Genomic DNA, 19985 nt, shown 5'->3' with positions numbered 1-19985 from the left:
GAACTAATATGTTCATGAAAGGAGAGATCTCTATCGATAATGACGCCAAGTAGTTTAATTTTAGTTTCCATATGTAGTGGGATGGATTTGATAGAGATAGTTCCTGGTAATGATTCAGATTTTTTAGTAGGGAGTAGGAGTCCACAAGATTTGTCAATGTTAAGTGAAAGTTTATTTGTGTATAGCCATTCGTTTATGTTATCCAATTTATTATTTATGTCTTTTATGTCAGAGATATTAGTGGTGTTAATAGGGTGAAGAAGTTGAATATCGTCTGCATAGGCAAAAATAGTAAATCCTATCGATTGGGCTAATGTAAGGAGAGGAGAGAGAAATACATTGAATAATAATGGTGATAATATTGAACCTTGTGGCACTCCGAAAGTTTGAAATATAGTTGAGGAAATTTCGTTTTTTACGCAGACTTTAGAGCTGCGTTCCTGAAAGTAAGATAAGAACCAAGAGAGTGCGGGTCCAGAAATGCGGCAATCTTTTAAACTAGAGATAAGAAGAGAATGATCGATAGTGTCAAAAGCTGCGGAGAGGTCTAGAGAGATTAGAATGACAGATTTTTGGTGTTCATGGTAGTATTGTATGGTTGAAATAAGGCCAAGTAAAGATAGTTCTGTAGAATGTGAAGAGTGAAAGCCTGTTTGACAAGGATGTAATGCATGAGTTTTTTCGAGAAAGTCTGTTAATTGGGAGTGAATTATTTTTTCCGTGATTTTGGAGAGTAGAGGAAGATTAGCGATAGGGCGATAGTTTTTGGGGAGAGAAGGATCTGAGTTGTATTGTTTGAGTTTTGGGAAGACGAGTGCAGATTTCCAAGTATTGGGTACTATGCTTTCTGAAAGAGATTTTGAAATCATTTCCCAGATGAAAGGGCCGAAGAAAGAATAGAATTTTTTAAGTAAGAACGGGGGAATACTCTCTAAGAGATTATTAGGAGAGTTTAAAGATTGTATTATAAGAAGAAGGTGTGCTGGTGAAGGCATTTTGAAATGATTAAAAGAGCTAAAAGAGAGTTGGGTGGAAGCGTTGATGGTTTGAGTGGGGGGGGTAGGTATGGATGTTCCGAGGTGAGATCTCAGCGTATGAAAGGCTTTCCATCCCCTTAATCAGTCGTGTCGCTCTCCTCTGGACTCTCTCGAGTAACACCATATCCTTCTTAAGGTATGGTGACCAATACTGGACGCAGTACTCAAGATGCGGACGCACCATTGCCCGGTACAGCGGCAGGATAACTTCTTTCGTTCTTGTTCTAATACCCTTCTTGATTATCCCTAGCATTTTATTCGCTCTCTTGGCGGCCGCTGCGCACTGTGCCGTCGGCTTCATTGTCATGTCCACCATTACCCCCAAGTCCCTTTCTTGGGTACTCTCATTCAATAACATCCCTCCCATCGTATAGCTGTGCCTCGGGTTTCTGATTCCCACATGCAATACTTTACATTTCTCAACATTGAACTTCATCTGCCATCTCTCTGCCCATTCTCCCAATTTGTCCAAGTCCCTTTGCAATTTTTCACAGTCCTCCTTTGTCCGAGCTCTACTAAATAGTTTGGTGTCGTCCGCAAATTTTATTATCTCACTCTTTGTTCCTGTTTCTAGATCATTTATGAATATATTAAATAGCAGTGGCCCGAGCACTGAGCCCTGCGGAACACCACTCGTGACCTTCCTCCAGTCTGAGTAGTGTCCCTTCACCCCTACCCTCTGTTTCCTACCCGCTAACCAGTTTCTGTTCCATCTATGCACGTCTCCGTCCACCCCATGGTTCTTCAGTTTCCGGAGTATGATTCAGGGGAGATATGATTCAGACGTTCAAATACTTAAAGGGTATTAACGTAGAACAAAATCTTTTCCAGAGAAAGGAAAATGGTAAAACCAGAGGACATAATTTGAGGTTGAGGGGTGGTAGATTCAGGGGCAATGTTAGGAAATTCTACTTTACGGAGAGGGTGGTGGATGCCTGGAATGCGCTCCCGAGAGAGGTGGTGGAGAGTAAAACTGTGACTGAGTTCAAAGAAGCGTGGGATGAACACAGAAGATTTAGAATCAGAAAATAATATTAAAGATTGAACTAGGCCAGTTACTGGGCAGACTTGTACGGTCTGCGTCTATGTATGGCCGTTTGGAGGAGGATGGGCAGGGGAGGGCTTCAATGGCTGGGAGGGTGTAGATGGGCTGGAGTAAGTCTTAACAGAGATTTCGGCAGTTGGAACCCAAGCACAGTACCGGGTAAAGCTTTGGATTCTCGCCCAGAAATAGCTAAGAAGAAAAAAAAAAAAAAAAATTTAAATTGAATCAGGTTGGGCAGACTGGATGGACCATTCGGGTCTTTATCTGCCGTCATCTACTATGTTATTATGTTACTATGTTTAAAGGAGGCAGGATCTGGGGAAGAGCTTGGGAGGTCTGTGGTTGGGGGTACTCAATTGATATTTGTTAGACTTCCCTGCTGGCACGCCCTGCTGGCATTGCAGGGCCTGTCTGGAGGGTCTCTGCACATGAGTGGATGTCGACGTGATGTCATGCATGCACATGATGTCATCACGGTGACGTCCGCGCACTTCCGGGTGTGTCGAGCAGTGGCCACTACCTTTAGTGTGCCCCGGCTCAAGAAAGTTTGAGAGACACTGTAATACAACATAATGTTTCCGTCAGAAACAGGTCTTTCTTGCAGCTGATGGGGGCTATACATCGACAAGGTTAATTCTGAAAAGGTTTTTTTGAAATAACGTTCATACAAACTTCTGAATACCTTAAATACACTAATGACATACCTGTCATCTAAACAGAAGGAAATATACAGTACTTACAGAAAGAATTACAGAAAGATTTCATCATAAAACTCAGCTCAGAGCTATCTATATACTGAAAAAAAACACAACTTCTTAGACATTACCATAATAATAAAAGAAAATGGTCACATGGGGGAATTCTATAAAAATAGACACGGGAAAAGAAAAGTGTACCCTTTATTGAATAGCGCATAGTGTCGGTTTCTGCACCCAACTCTGGGTGTCAGATTTATGCCTTTTGAAACCCGGTGTAAATCCCTTTACCCAAGTTGGGCACAGAGACCCAATATTCTATAACACTGTGCACAACTTTTTGATATACCCATGACCTTCCATGGCCAAGCCCCCTTCTGGTTTACACTCTCACCCAGCATTATAAAATAGCCATGCAGCCAGATGCACACAAAAATCCTGATTAGTGTTAATTAACGTCAACAACTAATTGTTAGCTTCCAATTATTGATAGCAACTCGTCAACTGATTAAGTTGCTTGCACATCTCAGAAGTATGCCCAAATTTGGGCACCCAAATCTGGGTGCCATATATCGAATTCAGGGTATAAGGGGAACGTGGGGGATGGACTGCCCCAGGTGCCATCTTGGTGTGGGTGCGGCATCTCTTCTTCACCCCCCAGCTCCTTCTCACCCCTCCCCTGCTGTGCATGCGCCTTCCCACCTTACCTCTAGCTCTTCACCGAGAGAGTCGAGGCCAGCGCGGGCAGCAAATTGGAGATGCTGATCATGCTGGTGAAGTTAAAGAGGCATAGGAGAAAGGAAAAGGGGCATGCGGGGGGAAGGGGGTGCACCACCCCAGGCGCCTCCCACCCTTGCTATGCCACTGGCTTCCATTTAGATGATCCAAGAGCAAGCAGTAGGAGTCAATCCTCTAATGGAATCTAGGCAACTAGGTTCTCTTATAGAATTCTATGGTAACCTGGTATCAGTATGCCTAATATTTAAGTGCCCACACTTTTACTTGTCATAGTGCGGGCATATGTGCAGTTGCATAAGTGTTAGCCCTGCCCATAGACCCTTTTACAATAATGTTAGAATCTGGGTTCAGCGTGTCTTAATGCGGGACTTTTTCATGCGCTAAGCCTAGATAGGGGGGAAGTTTGCAGGTCCAGGCAGGGACGTGCAAAAAAAAATTATTTATCCATTTATTTATCGAGAATTTAGTAAACCGCCTTAACTGACTGCAGAATAAAGCAATTTACACACTAATAAAAATATAATAAAATGCGCTTCCAGAGGGCGTGATAGGACAGAGTATGGTACTAGGGTTCAAGAAGGTATTGGACAATTTTCTGAAGGAAAAGGGGATAGAGGGATATAGATAAAGGATTGCTACACAGGTCCTGGACCTGTTGGGCTGCCGCGTGACTGAACTGCTGGGCACTGCTTATGTTCTTATGTTCTTAACTACAATAATTAATAGTAAAGAGCATACACCCATTCCAACACAAGATAGAGTGACCAGATTTAGGGAGAAATGCACAAACTGACCAAACATCAGCTGCACTATAAGCCATGGGCCTGCTGAAACAGCTATGATTGTAATGCAGATTTAAAATTTTTTAGGGCACGCTCACTTTGAATCGTTAGGAGGAGGGAAGTCCATAGAGAAAGGACAACAAAACAGCAGGCACTATGGCAAGTGCTCTCCAACTGGGCCAGATGGGGTCTGGGAATAATCATGAAATGGTCATTTATAGATCTGAGCAAAAAATAAGAACATAAGCCGTGCCTCTGCTGGGTCAGACCAGAGGTCCATCATGCCCAGCAGTCCGCTCACGCGGTGGCCCATCAGGTCCAGGACCCGTAGAGCAACCCTCTATCTATACCCCTCTATCCCCTTTTCCTACATTTCTGGTGCCTGTGCCTATCTTTGATGTGAATCACGTCTATGTAGGCACTTTACAGTTTTTCTTTGTTTTTCCTTGTATTTTGCTCACTGCAGACTTTGTTGGTTTCCCCTTTTTGTTGCTTGTTGCAGAATCTAAGAAAATAAATCATAGAGTAACGGATGGGTATTAACGTATTTGCAGTGAATGGTAGAAGAACTGGTTAGCAGCCACAGATGTTCTGAGGCAAGGTATGTTAAAGCAAGGTCTGTCAAAGTTTGAGACTAGAATTGATCCGGTTCATGAAAAGAAGCGTCTTTACTGCTTTCCAGGTCAGTAGGTTATCGCCCTAATAGCAGGAGGGAGTTTGTACTGGATTTATGTGTGTGTTCCACTAATCATCTAAACTCGGATTTAGTCATCATATTGAAAATGCCCTTCCACATACTCTTAATCTAATGTGTAACAGTTATATAAATGTTAGCACCTAGTTAATGAATTACCCACTTCAATTGCTTTGCATATCAAACTGGAAATTCTTTTGCACACTATTGATGGCTTGACGGAAAAAAAAAAAAAATCATTTCAGGTTTTTCTATTAGTTTGTTTTTTCAAATGACATAGGAAATACCTAGTGCCATCGATGTTTTGAGCTGAAAATAATAGCCATGAATCTGGACTTGGAGGATGAGATGTACAGTGTCTGCATCTATGAGACAAACATGGTTTTTCTTGTTACATAGAACATTTTGGACCCCTGTTTGATTACAAAAATTAGATAGTTCCAAGTCTAATAGATGCTGGCACTGTCATCTCAAAGTTGGGACGTTGGATCATCTATTGTACTATTGTCCCTTGATACTTAAATTTTGGAGATCCATCTGGGATCAAGTGAACAAAATATTTGAAAATCCAGTGGCACTGACGTACGATACCATCCTATTTGGTACGTTAATGAGGGTAAAAGCTAAATATCTGCTCGGAATAACAAACTTCTCTTTATAATGACAGGGGTTGCCATACAGCTTATTTTGAGGAACTGGAAAAACTCTATGTCACAACTTTTTAAATGGAATGTATGATGGCCATACAACAGGGACAGTATAAGAAGTTTATGGATATTTGGAAGCCATTGACAAAATTCTGTAAAGAGTGATTGTTGATTTTGCCCTTTGATAATACACGTCCAGGGTGGGAAGATATTTTTTTAATTTTGAGTGCAATTTTTGGATATGAAGACGGGGGGGGGGGGGAGGGGGGTGATATATGTATTTTTGTCATAGAATATAATTTTGATTGAATTTAAGTGCTGTTATAGTGTAAAATGACTGTATAATATGTTGTGCTTATTTCTGGCTTTAAAATGAATGAAGATTTAAAAAAAAGAAAATAATAGAGATAAAAAATCACATCTCTCTGCCAAAGTTAGAAAAATAGTATGAGCTATAGAACCTGTTTCAATACAAGATGGAAAAAAATAAAACCCAGGATGCTGAATAATTCTCATTATTAACAAAATGATAGATGGGATCTATGAAAACCGCCCACCCTTTAGCGGGACAAAGTAAAAGCACAGTTCCACAATGTATGAACTTTGAGTTACAGTCAGAGGAGGTGTTCATGGGGGAGTGTTTAGGTCATAGAAGAAAAATAATATGGGAAGACCACATTCTGAAGGAATAAAGTATGTACAGAAAAGCAGGTGCACAAAGTCTCTAAATATTTTGCCCTTACAAGAATTGTTGAAGTGAAACCACCTGTGGAATTTCCAGGAATGCCGATAGTTTGAAAACTCTCCTTCAAAAATTTAAGGGTCTGAACTAGACATTGGGTTTGTAGATCATTATGGAAGCTTTTAATACCATCTACTCTTAGAACTTATGGAGTTATTACACTTATATCCCCATTCACAGGAACTCTATTATCTTTCATGAATAAGATTCTACTCTTTGTATTCAATTAATGTTAATTCAGTTTTATCATGTTTCTTCCTTATGATCCCCTCCCCCCAAATGTGGGAAACCCTGGTCTAAAAAGCATTCTCTAGAAATAAAAGTTACTTTTCTACAGTCACATCTGAAGAAGATGGTTCCTGAAAGCTCATCCATAGATCAGTTTTATTGTTTCAAAAGTTATGGGATTTATTCAATAATAATATTTTCCATAAACACAGAATGGAAAATGTCTTTAAAAAAATAAATAAATAAATAAATAAATAAACAAAGCCTTATATCTGTTGTTCCAGTACACCACCTAGTGGTTTGTCAGGACTATGATTCATTAATAAATTTCACTATATAACACGTTTTTTGTTCCTGGGCGGTAAGTGCAATTTCCAAATTGCTCATGCCTAAAAAGTATAGAAAATGTCTATTATTTCCATAAAACTTTGATTTTGTGACCAGTATGTCAAAGTTTGCAATTTACCTATTTAAAATGTGAAAATGTTGAATTTTCATCTTTCCATTCTTATAAAGTCATAAAAAGCAACATCTGTTAATTGTGACTAACATGTATTTATATTGAAGTTTTACAAAGATGACTACAGAAGATTTAGAAGTGAGTAGTTTTTTAAGATTTGTAATTATACTGTAAGTCATTGTCATGAATCAGCTCCCAGATGTATCCTCCAATCATGTTCTCATTGTATTGTCCATGGCAGCAGCGTTTGAAGTCCAGTATATCCTGTTGAAAGCGCTCTCCTTGCTCCTCTGAGTATGCTCCCATATTCTCCTTGAATGTCTCAAGATGAGCATCAAATACATGGACTCTGAGAGACATCCATTTTACTGTAATTCTTTACCAGATTCTCAACCAACTCCATGAAGCTTTCGACCTTGTGATTGCCCAGGAAGCCTTGAACCTCTGCAACAAATCTGTTTCAAGCTGCTTTCTCCTTCCTAGTTAGCTTCTTAGAAAATTCCTTGCACTCCAGGATCTTCTTTATCTGTGGTCTGACGAAGACACCTGCTTTGACCTTTGCCTCAAATAGATTAGGGAAGATATCTTGAAGGTACTTAAAGGCTGCCAACTCTTTATCTAGAGCTCTGACAAATGATTTCATTAGGCTCAATTTCATGTACAGTGGTGGTATCAGAATCTTCTAGGGTCTACCAGTGGTTCCCATTTGATGTTTATCCCCATAGAGAACTTGGTCCGCTGTGGCCAAACCCACCTTTGGCAAAACCACCTCGGAGACCTATTAGGAATATCACCATTTTGAAGTGTCCGATGACCTTCCAGCCATACTCATACTTCAAGGTGCCTAGTAAGGTCTTGATGCTGTTGTAATCCTCTTTGAAGTGCACTGAGTGAGCCAGTAGAAGAGATGGGTACTTGTTCCCATTATGAAGCAGCACGGCTTTGATGCTCCTGGATGAGTTGTCAATGAAGAGACACCACTCTTTCGAGTTACAGGCAATTCCAAATGCTTCAAACAGACTGATCACATTGTGGCAGAAGCAGTGCCTATCTTGATGGATGGAGAAGGTGGAAAAAGCTTGGTGATGCTTCCTCTGATCTGTGACATGCAAACTTTCATCCAACTAGATATCAAAAGCTTGGGTTTCTCTCATCAGCTGCACCACTGATATTGTAAACTGGATGTACAACATCTCCCTCACTCTCTGACTTGCTCTTCTCTTCTGAAGTCATCTGCTTTCTCTCTGGGAGGGGGGTATGGGGAGATCAGGGTAATTTGGCACCGAGGCGATGGATGAAGTAATGTCCAGATATGTGATTGCAGATCAATGCTTGCCAGTTTGATATTTGGAAGGATCCACCATGCAGATGTAGCAGTTGCTTAAGCAGTCAGTGGGTTCATGCTAGGATTCCTGGGATAGCAAACTTCATGGTTCTCTTTTCCCCTCTGTACCATTCTGTAGAAGAACAAAATGAAATTGTGGTAATGAAAACAACACATTTATTTAACCTATGACTAATATGTTCAAGATTCTTACAACATATTTCATATATGATATATTTTCAAACATTGAAAATTTTAAAATTTAAATATTTTAAAAAATTAAACATTCTAAGATTTTATATCAGAAAATCCTTCCATTCTAGTAAGAAACAAAATTGTCTTACTTTCAATAATTTTTTTGGCAGTGTTCGAATTGAAGTGAGGTGCCCAAGGTTTGTCTTGATCCCCAACAGGCATGCCAAAATATGTCTTGGCATTACACATCTTAGCAGATGCTTCTATGGAGTACTTTTTCCCTCTTGTCTTGATAAACTGGTCGAATACATAGCAAAATGCATCTGTCAGATGTTTGCAGCCTCTGGATGCCATCTAAAACAATGCAGATAAGTTACCACTTAGGCAGTTGGATCCGAACTGAGCTGGTGGGCTTAAGATCTGTATAGTTATACTGTATTACTATTTATATTGAAGGAAAGTTCTAGAAAATTCTTGTAGTTACGCTAAGAAGCCCTTTTACTAAGGCCTAAGGCCAAAATTAGTGCAAAAAAGGTACATTTCAAAATATCAATATCCTGGTCACAAAAGCAAAGTTTGAGGAGAATGAGCTATTTTCTATACTTTTGTGGCATAGGCAATTAAGAAAGAATACTTATTATCAAAGAACAACAAAAAAAAATTGTGTTACATAGAGGACCATTTTCAGAAAGGATGTCTAAGTCTGATTTGGACATTCCCAGACTTACATCTCACCATAACCCCCTTATAATTTATGGTGAGCCACCGAAAACTCCCCCAAAATCTATTATACATACCTGTCTACTATCACAGTAGCCCTTATGACTTCAGGTGACATCTGTATGGTAGAAGAGTAGGGTTTTGATAGCTTCACACTTTCCACCATAAATGTAGTGATTAGAGTGGCTTATGGATCTGGCTCCTCCTCTCTATGGTTCACTAGCCCATCCACCAGGTTACTTAAGACACCTATGTGATGCTCTACTAGGCTTCCCCATACCAAGTGCTGCTGTTCTAGAGACAAGTATGTACTGTTTAATTCAGATCTTTGTGGGGTGGGAGGGAGTTAGTGACCACAGGGGGAATGTTGGGGGAGGGTCATTACTTAATCCCTCCAGTGGTTATCTGGTTAGTTTGGTTACCTTTTTGGCAGACATTTCTAAAACAGGTCTAGCCCAAAACGTCTAAGTTCTGACTAGGACGTCCTGGGAAAGGTTTGATTATCACCACAAGATGTCCAAGTCTAACCTGCCCAAAGCCCATCCATAACATGGCTCCAAACACCCCCCCACCCCCTCCCCCCTCTGGAACTCTGGATACATAGCAGGCTACATGCATCACAAGACGTCCAGAAAGTCGGCTTCGGAAATTGGCACTTGGACCTCCCAGTGATTAAGATGTCTAAGTACCAATTTATACTGGTTTTTGGATGTCTTTATTTTTGGATTATGAACCCATAGTGTCAGGGATTATGATGTAAAATAATGTGAACTACAATATTTGTTCTGAGTCTGCCACAAAGTTTGATGACTAGAATTGGTAATGGAAAGAAGATAGACTAGCTGTTTTCAGTGAGAAGTACAGGAGAGGTCAGACTGAAGAACAGAGATATTAACCTGAGAAAGTAGAGAACGCCAGTGATCTTGAAAACACTGAACTTTAGTAGTCTGGGATAAGGAGGTATAAAATCTAAAAACTGAAATTTTAAAATTCACAAATTTGTAAAAACATATGAGGTAAGCTTTAAGGGAGGGAGAAAGAGAACGAGATAAATTTCATTTCCTGCAACCTCTGCCTATTCAAACTTGTTCATTCTGATATAGCATGCTTGAAGTTCATAACTCATTGACACTACTGTTCTTTAATTACTATGGCTTATGCATATAAAAAGATGACTCAATAAGCCTGTAGCAAAAGTAAAGGCTAAAAAGATTTTCAATGCATGAAGGTCAGGATTATTAATTACATCTATGGTTACTATCACACCTGAAAGGCAAATAACCTGCTCATAACAACAAAACCATGGGAGTTTCTTTTGCACCACAACTAATTTTAACAAACCAGACCAACTAGTGTAATCTGCAATCAGCAGTCGCCTACCATCAATTTATAGTTCCTTACTAATCATCTTTCTCTATTTATTCTATTAGGTGTCCTACTTTACCCCCAGATTCTATATACTGCTTCCAAAATTGTGCATGTAAATCTGTACACACTGCCGATTTGCATGCATAATTTGTTTAACAAGCCAATCCGCACCAATAATTGTCCATTAACAAGCAATTATTTGCACTACGGTAATTAGAATTGCACGCACTACTTTCTACACATATTCTATAAAAAGGTGTGTGAAAATTCTAGTGCACGGATCTCAAAAGGGAAAACGGCCAGGGGAGCGGTATGGGTGGATCACGGGTGTTCCTAAAAGTTTGGCACCTGTTATAGAATACACCTGATACATACACAACATAGACATAGGCATTTAGGCCTGGTTTTCATTAACATAAATGCCTGAACCTAAATGTTAGTCATTTGGACAGGTGCTAAGCATGATTCTATAAACAGTGCCTAATTCTGGAGGCGGTTTATAGAATCATGCTAAGTGTTGACCTTTATGGTGCCAATTTTTTAGGCAAAATATATAGAGAATTTACTCCTTAATATGGAAAGTAGGGTGCCCAATTTATAGAATAATCTAATCTAATCTTCTATTTGTGTGTCGCTCATACCTATACACGCTCAAGGTGACTGTAAAGAGAGGTAAGAGGGGAGAGAAAGAGGACGGAGAGAGAGGAGGTGGATAGGTAAGAGGGAGAGGAAGGGGAGATAGGAGGAAGGGAAAGGAAGAGAAGAGAGGGTAAGGGAGATTAAGTATCATATGTAATATGAGAATAAGGTCATATGCTCATGTAACTTAATTTAATAATTGGCTGTTTATTGGAGTTAGCCAATTATTGGCTTATATTTGTGTTAATTGATATTCATTAACACCTATTATAAGTTGCTTGCACAACTGACCTTAGCTGCTATTCTAGAAGCTACGCATGCAATTTCTGTTGCATGCAACTTCTAGGATATTGTGGCAATGGGAAGAGCTTGGATGGGTCGGGATGGGTCTATGAGTTACTTCTGCAGGTTAAAGAATACTAGAGGTTATGGCCCGGATTTTATAAATGGTGCCGTGGTTAGCAGCCTCCTATGAAACATTTGCCGATTGCGTGTCAATCATGCAATGGTGCCATTTATAGAATTATGACTTTGTGAAAGGTAGACGCCAGAAATGGAGGCCAGGGTTTTGAAGGCCTACTTTTCTGTCACCTACCTTTCATGTGAATCGCGGCTACAGAGGCACTTTATGACACCTACCGCCACTTCTGTCGTTAGCCATGCAGAGAGTGTGGCACAGTGGTTAAAGCTACAGCTTCAGCACCCTGAGGTGGATTCAAACCCACGCTGCTCCTTGTGACCCCACTTAATCCCCCCATTGCTCCAGGTACATTAGATAGATGGTGAGTCTTGCCAGAACAGATAGGGAAAATGCTTGAGTACCTGATTAAATGCATGTAAAATTGTTCTGAGCTCCCCTGGGAAAACGGTATAGAAAATTGAATAAATAAATAAATATATTGGCATTAGGCGTCATAAAGCACCTCTGTAGCTGTGATGCAGGTACAGGTAGGCGCCTATATTTTTCTTTTAAAACCAATTTAAAATCTTTTTTTAATGGTGTTCTCCACTTAAGTTAGGCACCAGCAGGGCGCCTAACTTAAGGTGCCATTTATAGAATATGGGCCTATGTGCTCAACTGCAAACAGTAAGGCAGAAGCATTTATAATAGCTTTAGACATGAAGCAAGTGCTCACATCTAATGTTACAGCCTCAATATATAAGGGATTACAAACCTTATATACTTAAACCTTTTTCAATTGCAAAATCTCTCACATGATCCTCAGCGAGGTCACCTCCCCACTCAATAAATCTTCATAGTAGGTGGCTTTACACCTCCTCTCGTCATCGGATCCTTATATTTTCTTAAACTTTTTTTGTGTTTGTATTCTTTATAATTTTTTTATATAATTTAATGTTTAAATACTTAAATAGTTCATAAATAGTGGCTAAAATAAATTTACTTAGCTTTAGATCAGCTCAATTTCTGGTCTCAGTTCATAGAACGGGGGGATAACCGACGTTTCACCCATGTGTTCTGATACGGTTTTTTCAAGGTTATCTCTCCCAATAAATATCACTCCATTCTGAACAGACCATTCTCCTCTCCAGAAGAGAGAGGACAATGGTCTGTTCGGAATGGAGTGATATTGAGGCTGTGAATTACTATTGCCTTTTTCTTTAAGAAGTTATATGAGTTGGGTGCCTTTGAGTCACATCTAATGTAAGGCATGAAACTGCAAACTTATGCTAGTATTCTATAAAAGTCCACAGTATCAGGCTCGAGTATTTTAGACCTCTTTAAATATAAAGCACTAGAACATTAACTAAAGAAGGTCTTAAAGCATTTATTAGATATTCAGGCTAGCAGACCTCAGAAGTACCCTACTGTATGTCTATCATCTTCAAAGAACATACAGATCAATTGGCACCCATGGTCATCATAGGCCTCTATAACATTTTTTTCGGTTTTTATATATATAAGTATAAATATTTGAAATATCAAAAAGTACTCATCTTTCATCTACGCGGGTGGGGGTAGGCACTCCGACATAGACTATGTTTCGCCACAAATGGGCTGTATCAAGGAAAATCCCCCTGCAATAGTAAAATTATATTATAATTTATCCTCCTTAGATTAGTTCTAATAAATCTAAACAAATAAATAAGAAAACTTTCAGCAATACCTTATATCCAACGGCTCATGCTTCCCGCAATAGATTTTTAGCTCAGGAAACATGGCCGCGGCGTTCAAGGCTATAAATAGCCACAGCAATTTTGAAAAACGGGATGACATCAAGCTTAACGTGAGACACACCCCCTACCCGATTGGCCAACTAAAACCCTTTTAGATTTAAGGTAGACCACTCGATTTCAGCATTCAAACCTAAAGGTGTAACAGAATTTAACATGTATATCCATTTTTGTTCTTTAAAGTTTAACTTTTCTTTTGTATCTCCACCCTCCCACCCACCCATAACCTGATCTATGACCCACCATTTCAGATCCACGATTTTATGCTTTTTCTCCCTCCATGCTGAACAAGGGGGGCCTCTAGATTCCCCGTATTGATTCTGGATTTATGTTCAGTTAGGCGAACATTAATTTTTCTGCTCGTCCGCCCTATATAGAGCAGTTGGCAAGGGCACTGAATCATATAAATGACTGAGGAGCTCTGACAGGACGTGTTCGAATGAGCTCGATAGATCTTCTTAGTCCACGGGTTACTCCACATGGGGCCTTGCAAGGTTAAATCGCACCATTGGCATTGGGTGCAGGCTTGATGTTTAAATACAGTCCTATCATCTCTTTTTTTGATCTCATAGCGATGAGTAGATAGAAGTTCCCCCACTGTCCTTCCTCTCTTATAAGAGGCGATCGGATAGTTCTGAAATTGAGAGCTCAACTGAAGAATCTGCCAGTGTTTTTTAATCACAGCAAAAAAAGCAGTGCTAAGAGGCGTAAAAGGAAGTACCGCTATCAAGTGATCATCCTGTGTTTCTTCATTCTTTTCTCTAAGAAGGAGGGGTCGTTGAGCATACTTCTCCCTAAGGTATGCTCGATGAACAGATTTTTTAGAAACGATCACTAAGTATCTTGGCTTGTTTTTCAAATTCTTCTTGAGAAGAACAAAGTTTCCTAATACGTAAAAATTGGCTCACAGGGATATTAAATTTCAGAAAAAAAGGGTGAAAACTGGAAAAATGAAGGAAATGATTTCTATCTACTTCTTTCCTAAACAGTGTCATTCTAATCTGTTGATTTTTATCTTTCATCAATAGGATATCAAGGAATGATATATGGTCCTTATGGTAAGTCATAGTAAAAATCAGGCAGGGGTTGAGAGAGTTCAGCCACATTAGGAAACTCTCCAGTTCAGGTTCAGATCCGTCCCAGAAGATTAAAATGTCATCCAAATATCTCTTCCAGAGTGTAACATACTGGAAATTAGAAGCAGAATAAACTTGATGTTGTTCAAAATGAGCGACATATAGGCTCGCCACCGATGGGGCTAATGTAGCTCCCATCACGACCCCCTGAATTTGCTTATAGAAATCCCCATCATACCAGAAAAAATTTTCAGTTATAACTAGTCTGGCCAGTTCTATAAGCCATTCACTATTAAATCTCCCAAGATCTTTCTGCATCAATACCTCCCTGATCACGTCAAGAGCAGACTCTTGAGGTATTTGCGTATAGAGAGATGTTATATCAAGAGTCACAAGAAAAGTGATGTTGCCAATATCTTTCTTCTATTCAAGCATACGTAGCAGATGGGCAGAATCTTTTAGGTAAGATGGAATTTTCGGGACTTCAGATCTTAGAAAATAGTCAACAAATTTAGACAATGATTCAAGAATCGAACGTCTGGTGGACACAATGGGTCGCCCCGGAGGGGCTTATAGCCTTTTATGTACTTTTATGTCTAAATTTGTCGACTATTTTCTAAGATCTGAAGTCCCGAAAATTCCATCTTACCTAAAAGATTCTGCCCATCTACTACGTATGCTTGAAGAGAAGACTTACCATAAGGACCATATTTCATTCCTTGATATCCTATTGATGAAAGATAAAAATCAACAGATTAGAACGACACTGTTTAGGAAAGAAGTAGATAGAAATCATTTCCTTCATTTTTCCAGTTTTCACCCTTTTTTTCTGAAATTTAATATCCCTGTGAGCCAATTTTTACGTATTAGGAAACTTTGTTCTTCTCAAGAAGAATTTGAAAAACAAGCCAAGATACTCAGTGATCGTTTCTATGAGAGGGGATATTCTAAAAAATCTGTTCGTCGAGCATACCTTAGGGCGAAGTATGCTCAATGACCCCTCCTTCTTAGAGAAAAGAATGAAGAAACACAGGATGATCACTTGATAGCGGTACTTCCTTTTAAGCCTCTTAGCACTGCTTTTTTTGCTGTGATTAAAAAACACTGGCAGATTCTTCAGTTGAGCTCTCAATTTCAGAACTATCCGATCACCTCTTATAAGAGAGGAAGGACAGTGGGGGAACTTCTATCTACTCATCGCTATGAGATCAAAAAAAAGAGATGATAGGACTGTATTTAAACATCAAGCCTGCACCCAATGCCAATGGTGCGATTTAACCTTGCAAGGCCCCACGTGGAGTAACCCGTGGACTAAGAAGATCTATCGAGCTCATTCGAACACGTCCTGTCAGAGCTCCTCAGTCATTTATATGATTCAGTGCCCTTGCCAACTGCTCTATATAGGGCGGACGAGCAGAAAAATTAATGTTCGCCTAACTGAACATAAATCCAGAATCAATACGGGGAATCTAGAGGCCCCCCTTGTTCAGCACTGGAGGGAGAAAAAGCATAAAATCGTTGATCTGAAATGGCGTGTCATAGATCAGGTTATGGGTGGGTGGGAGGGTGGAGATACAAAAGAAAAGTTAAACTTTAAAGAACAAAAATGGATATACATGTTAAATTCTGTTACACCTTTAGGTTTGAATGCTGAAATCGAGTGGTCTACCTTAATCTAAAAGGGTTTTAGTTGGCCAATCGGGTAGGGGGTGTGTCTCACGTTAAGCTTGATGTCATCCCGTTTTTCAAAATTGCTGTGGCTATTTATAGCCTTGAACGCCGCGGCCATGTTTCCTGAGCTAAAAATCTATTGCGGGAAGCATGAGCCGTTGGATATAAGGGATTGCTGAAAGTTTTCTTATTTATTTGTTTAGATTTATTAGAACTAATCTAAGGAGGATAAATTATAATATAATTTTACCATTGCAGGGGGATTTTCCTTGATACAGCCTATTTGTTGCGAAACATAGTCTATGTCGGAGTGCCTACCCCCACCCGCGTAGATGAAAGATGAGTACTTTTTGATATTTCAAATATTTATACTTATATATATAAAAACCGAAAAAAAATGTTATAGAGGCCTATGACGACCATGGGTGCCAATTGATCTGTATGTTCTTTGAAGATGATAGATATACAGTAGGGTACTTCTGAGGTCTGCTAGCCTGAATATCTAATAAATGCTTTAAGACCTTCTTTAGTTAATGTTCTAGTATTCTATAAAGACAGTTTCACACAGAACTATTGTTGTAAAATTCATGCTCAGCGCAACTCATCCTGATGCTTCAATTTCAACACTATTTACTGAATTTACGCTGTGTCTGTGGTTTTGCGGCCTGAAATATGACTTACTCCATTCTGCTGCCTATTCGTACATTATATCTAGAGAATGACACAGAGACATATTTGTACCTGTCCCCAGAGGAACTCAATTTCCCCGTCCTACCCCCATGAGTGCAGTGCTATGAACAGCGGTGGTTTTAGCTCAAAAAAAGGTTTTTTTTACCAAAAATGTTGGTGCTTGTAACTAAGGAGGCATAGCCCCTGACGAAACTAGAAGTGAAATGGTTGGGCAGCCGTCGGGCGTAAAGATAAGTGCCTTTCCCTTACAGCACTATAGAGCACTTTTACAGCACTCTATGCACTTTATAATTTATATAAAGCCTGCTGAAAATTTACAAAAAGATTTATTGCACATGCTATTTGCTAAGACAAATGATGAAAACACCACCCCAGCAAGGGCACAAATAGAATTACAAGTAGTGCCTTGGGTGTTTGAGGTCTAGTAAGAAATCCACTTATTATAGTTTTGTCCTCATCATTTGCAATTGGAATCTTAGGCCACTCCCAGTGCATCCCAGAATGACCTGGGAAGGAGGCCTAAGACTCCGGTTTGCCTAATGATACCTTGGTATCTGCCTCTGTTATTGTGTCATCATAAAGCAAGTTAATACGACGAGTGATGCAGCTGAAGAACTAGCGTATCATATGCACTCTTTGTAGTTGAGTAGGACTCCTTACCTATGCTTCAAAATGGAGCTGATTCATATATTACCCATTTTGACTTCTGGATATGTCGAGTATGATTTCAATTTCTCAACTCTAGTCAGAACTGCAAAGTTGCCTAGTTTCAGAAGGGAGGTATTTAACAATTTCTGGCTTTTAGACCTGGATACTAGTGTATTGTGGGCTTTTTAGTTCATCTTTTCTTTATTTGAACTTAGCACTGCAGCTACCATAATCCATGGGTGATAGGGATGTTGACAAAAGAAAGAATGGTTAAACTCCACCACCAGGAACTTGGTCATTTTAGCAGCTCTGATTCACTGGTAGCACATTTCTGAATATGTGTCCTACCTGTATGAGTTCTCCGATGAGCTTTTAGATGGGAACTTTTTGTGTATACTTTATTGCATCCTTCAAAGTCACACCTGTGGATGCGTCGCTTCCTAGAATCTGGGGATTCAGACCTCCTCTGGCGTCTTGTACTTTCAATACTGAATGGTGAAAGTGAACTGAAAAAAAAAAAAGAAAGAAGAAAAAACAATGTAAGAAAATATGAAGAGAATGCAATTTCCACCACTAGTCTATACTGATGCATTTGAATGAGCAGATAATCAACTCAAAGAAATCATGAAAGACCAAGATGCAAATATTACTATGGCAAAGATCCTCATAATCCTTAAAAATAAAGAAATCATATGGGTCAATATTCAAAAGGCAGCCAGACTGCTGGCTGATGCTTTCAAGGGAACCATGAAGATAATCTTACAGCAAGTTGTATATGTAAGAAGGCCAAGTGCCTATTTCTAAGCATCTTTATGCCATCAGAAAATTATACCACCAGACCTGGAGAAATAGTAACTAAAAGAAAACCAGAAAACAAGTATCAATGTTCATGCACAAAGACCCATATATTCTATAAACGGCGCCTTAAGTAAGGTACTGATAGTTTATTTATAGGGTTATTTTTGTGAATTTTGGGCCCCAATGTTACTTGTGGCGTATCATTGCAAGCCGTACTAGGGTATTTGTATAGTAATGAGATGCAAAGCATGCATTTGCATTTTTTTTACATCTCATTAATGTCTAACCTGCCGTGACTTAAATATCGCTATGTCATTTCATTTCAAGCCATGTTTGGGCTGTTTAAATCATATTATGGGCCAAAGAACATGACTCAATAATAATAATTATTATAACTTTATTTGTAGACCGCAAATACCTCGCATTTCAACGCGGTTAAGAGCAAGAGGGAAACTGTACAAGCAGTAATAATACAGCAAATCGATAAACTCCTTATTCCATATAGCCCATCCATGTCTCTCCGTTCTGCAGCCCCAAATCTCCTTAACATTCCATCCTTAAAGTATATTAACGCTTTAAGATCCAATAATTTTTCAGTGACAGCACCTTCCCTTTGCAATTCCATTCCCAATTACATAAGGGAAGAAACTTCCATAGGCCCTTTTAAGATAAAGTTGAAGACTTTCCTATTCTTAGACACTTTTGATATACAACTGCCCTCCTAAGGGCAATAATCTCACTGTTGTTCTTCAGGTCAACCCTTTCCTTATTGTTTTTTTCCTTATTTGTTCTGTTCTTTACTTATTCTAGTTCCTCCCTTTTCCCTCTTGTTTTACTTTTGTCTGGTGTATGTGTTTTTGTTTTTACTAACCAATCCCCAGTTATGATATGTTTTGTTTTTAATCTTCTGTTTTGTGCCATTGTACGCTGATAATGGATTTTATTGTACACTGCTTTTAATTTTGGATTAAGAAATTTTGGTATAAGAAATTTTTAATGAAACCTTGATGATATCACCAATGTGATAAAATTAGCATTTCATTGTAGAGATTTAGGGCTCCTTTTACGAAGGTGCACTGGAACCTTAGCACGCGCTAAAATGCCCCGCGCACTAGCCGCTACCGCCTGCTCTTGGATAGTCCTTTCAAGAAATCTTTTACATATACAACCTTTTAAGGATGGAAAACTAAACAATGTGATATTACGGGTTCTGCAATTAATTTCAGATAACACAAAATTTTCAAAAGATAACTAGGAGCAAAACCAAATATTGTTTTATAACATAAGCAGGCAAATTTAAAAATAATCCTCGCTTTTACTGGGAACCAGTGTAACTTTTTTATAGTAAGGAGTTACATGATCCAATTTTTTAAAACCGAGAATCAGATGCGCTTTATTTTGGATAACTTTTATCCTTTTGATAGTTCTCTTATAGGAATCCAAATAAATGAAAATCCAATGTACTTAAAATCAAAGATTGTACCAAAAGTCTGAACGATGAAAAATCGAAGTAAGATTTTATAGTTCGAAGTTTCCACATAGGCCCCAACACTGTTTGATAATTTTCCCCTTTAATGTGCACTGGAACATTTTTA

General features: G+C 39.1%; 1 protein-coding gene across 4 annotated transcripts in view; it reads right to left on the bottom strand.

Moving 5' to 3' along the window:
• Positions 1-19985, bottom strand: part of KLF12 (Kruppel like factor 12) — a 568201-nt gene that overhangs the window by 46599 nt on the left and 501617 nt on the right. For all 4 annotated transcript variants that reach the window (XM_033949555.1, XM_033949554.1, XM_033949556.1 and 1 more), the window contains one exon: positions 17941-18098. In XM_033949555.1, the coding sequence (XP_033805446.1) occupies positions 17941-18098 (158 nt within the window). The remainder of the gene's footprint in view (positions 1-17940; positions 18099-19985) is intronic.

The sequence above is a fragment of the Geotrypetes seraphini genome, chromosome 6, assembly GCF_902459505.1.
Source record: "Geotrypetes seraphini chromosome 6, aGeoSer1.1, whole genome shotgun sequence".
In the NCBI taxonomy this organism is placed as follows: domain Eukaryota; kingdom Metazoa; phylum Chordata; class Amphibia; order Gymnophiona; family Dermophiidae; genus Geotrypetes; species Geotrypetes seraphini.
This window is presented reverse-complemented; position numbering and strand designations above follow the sequence as displayed.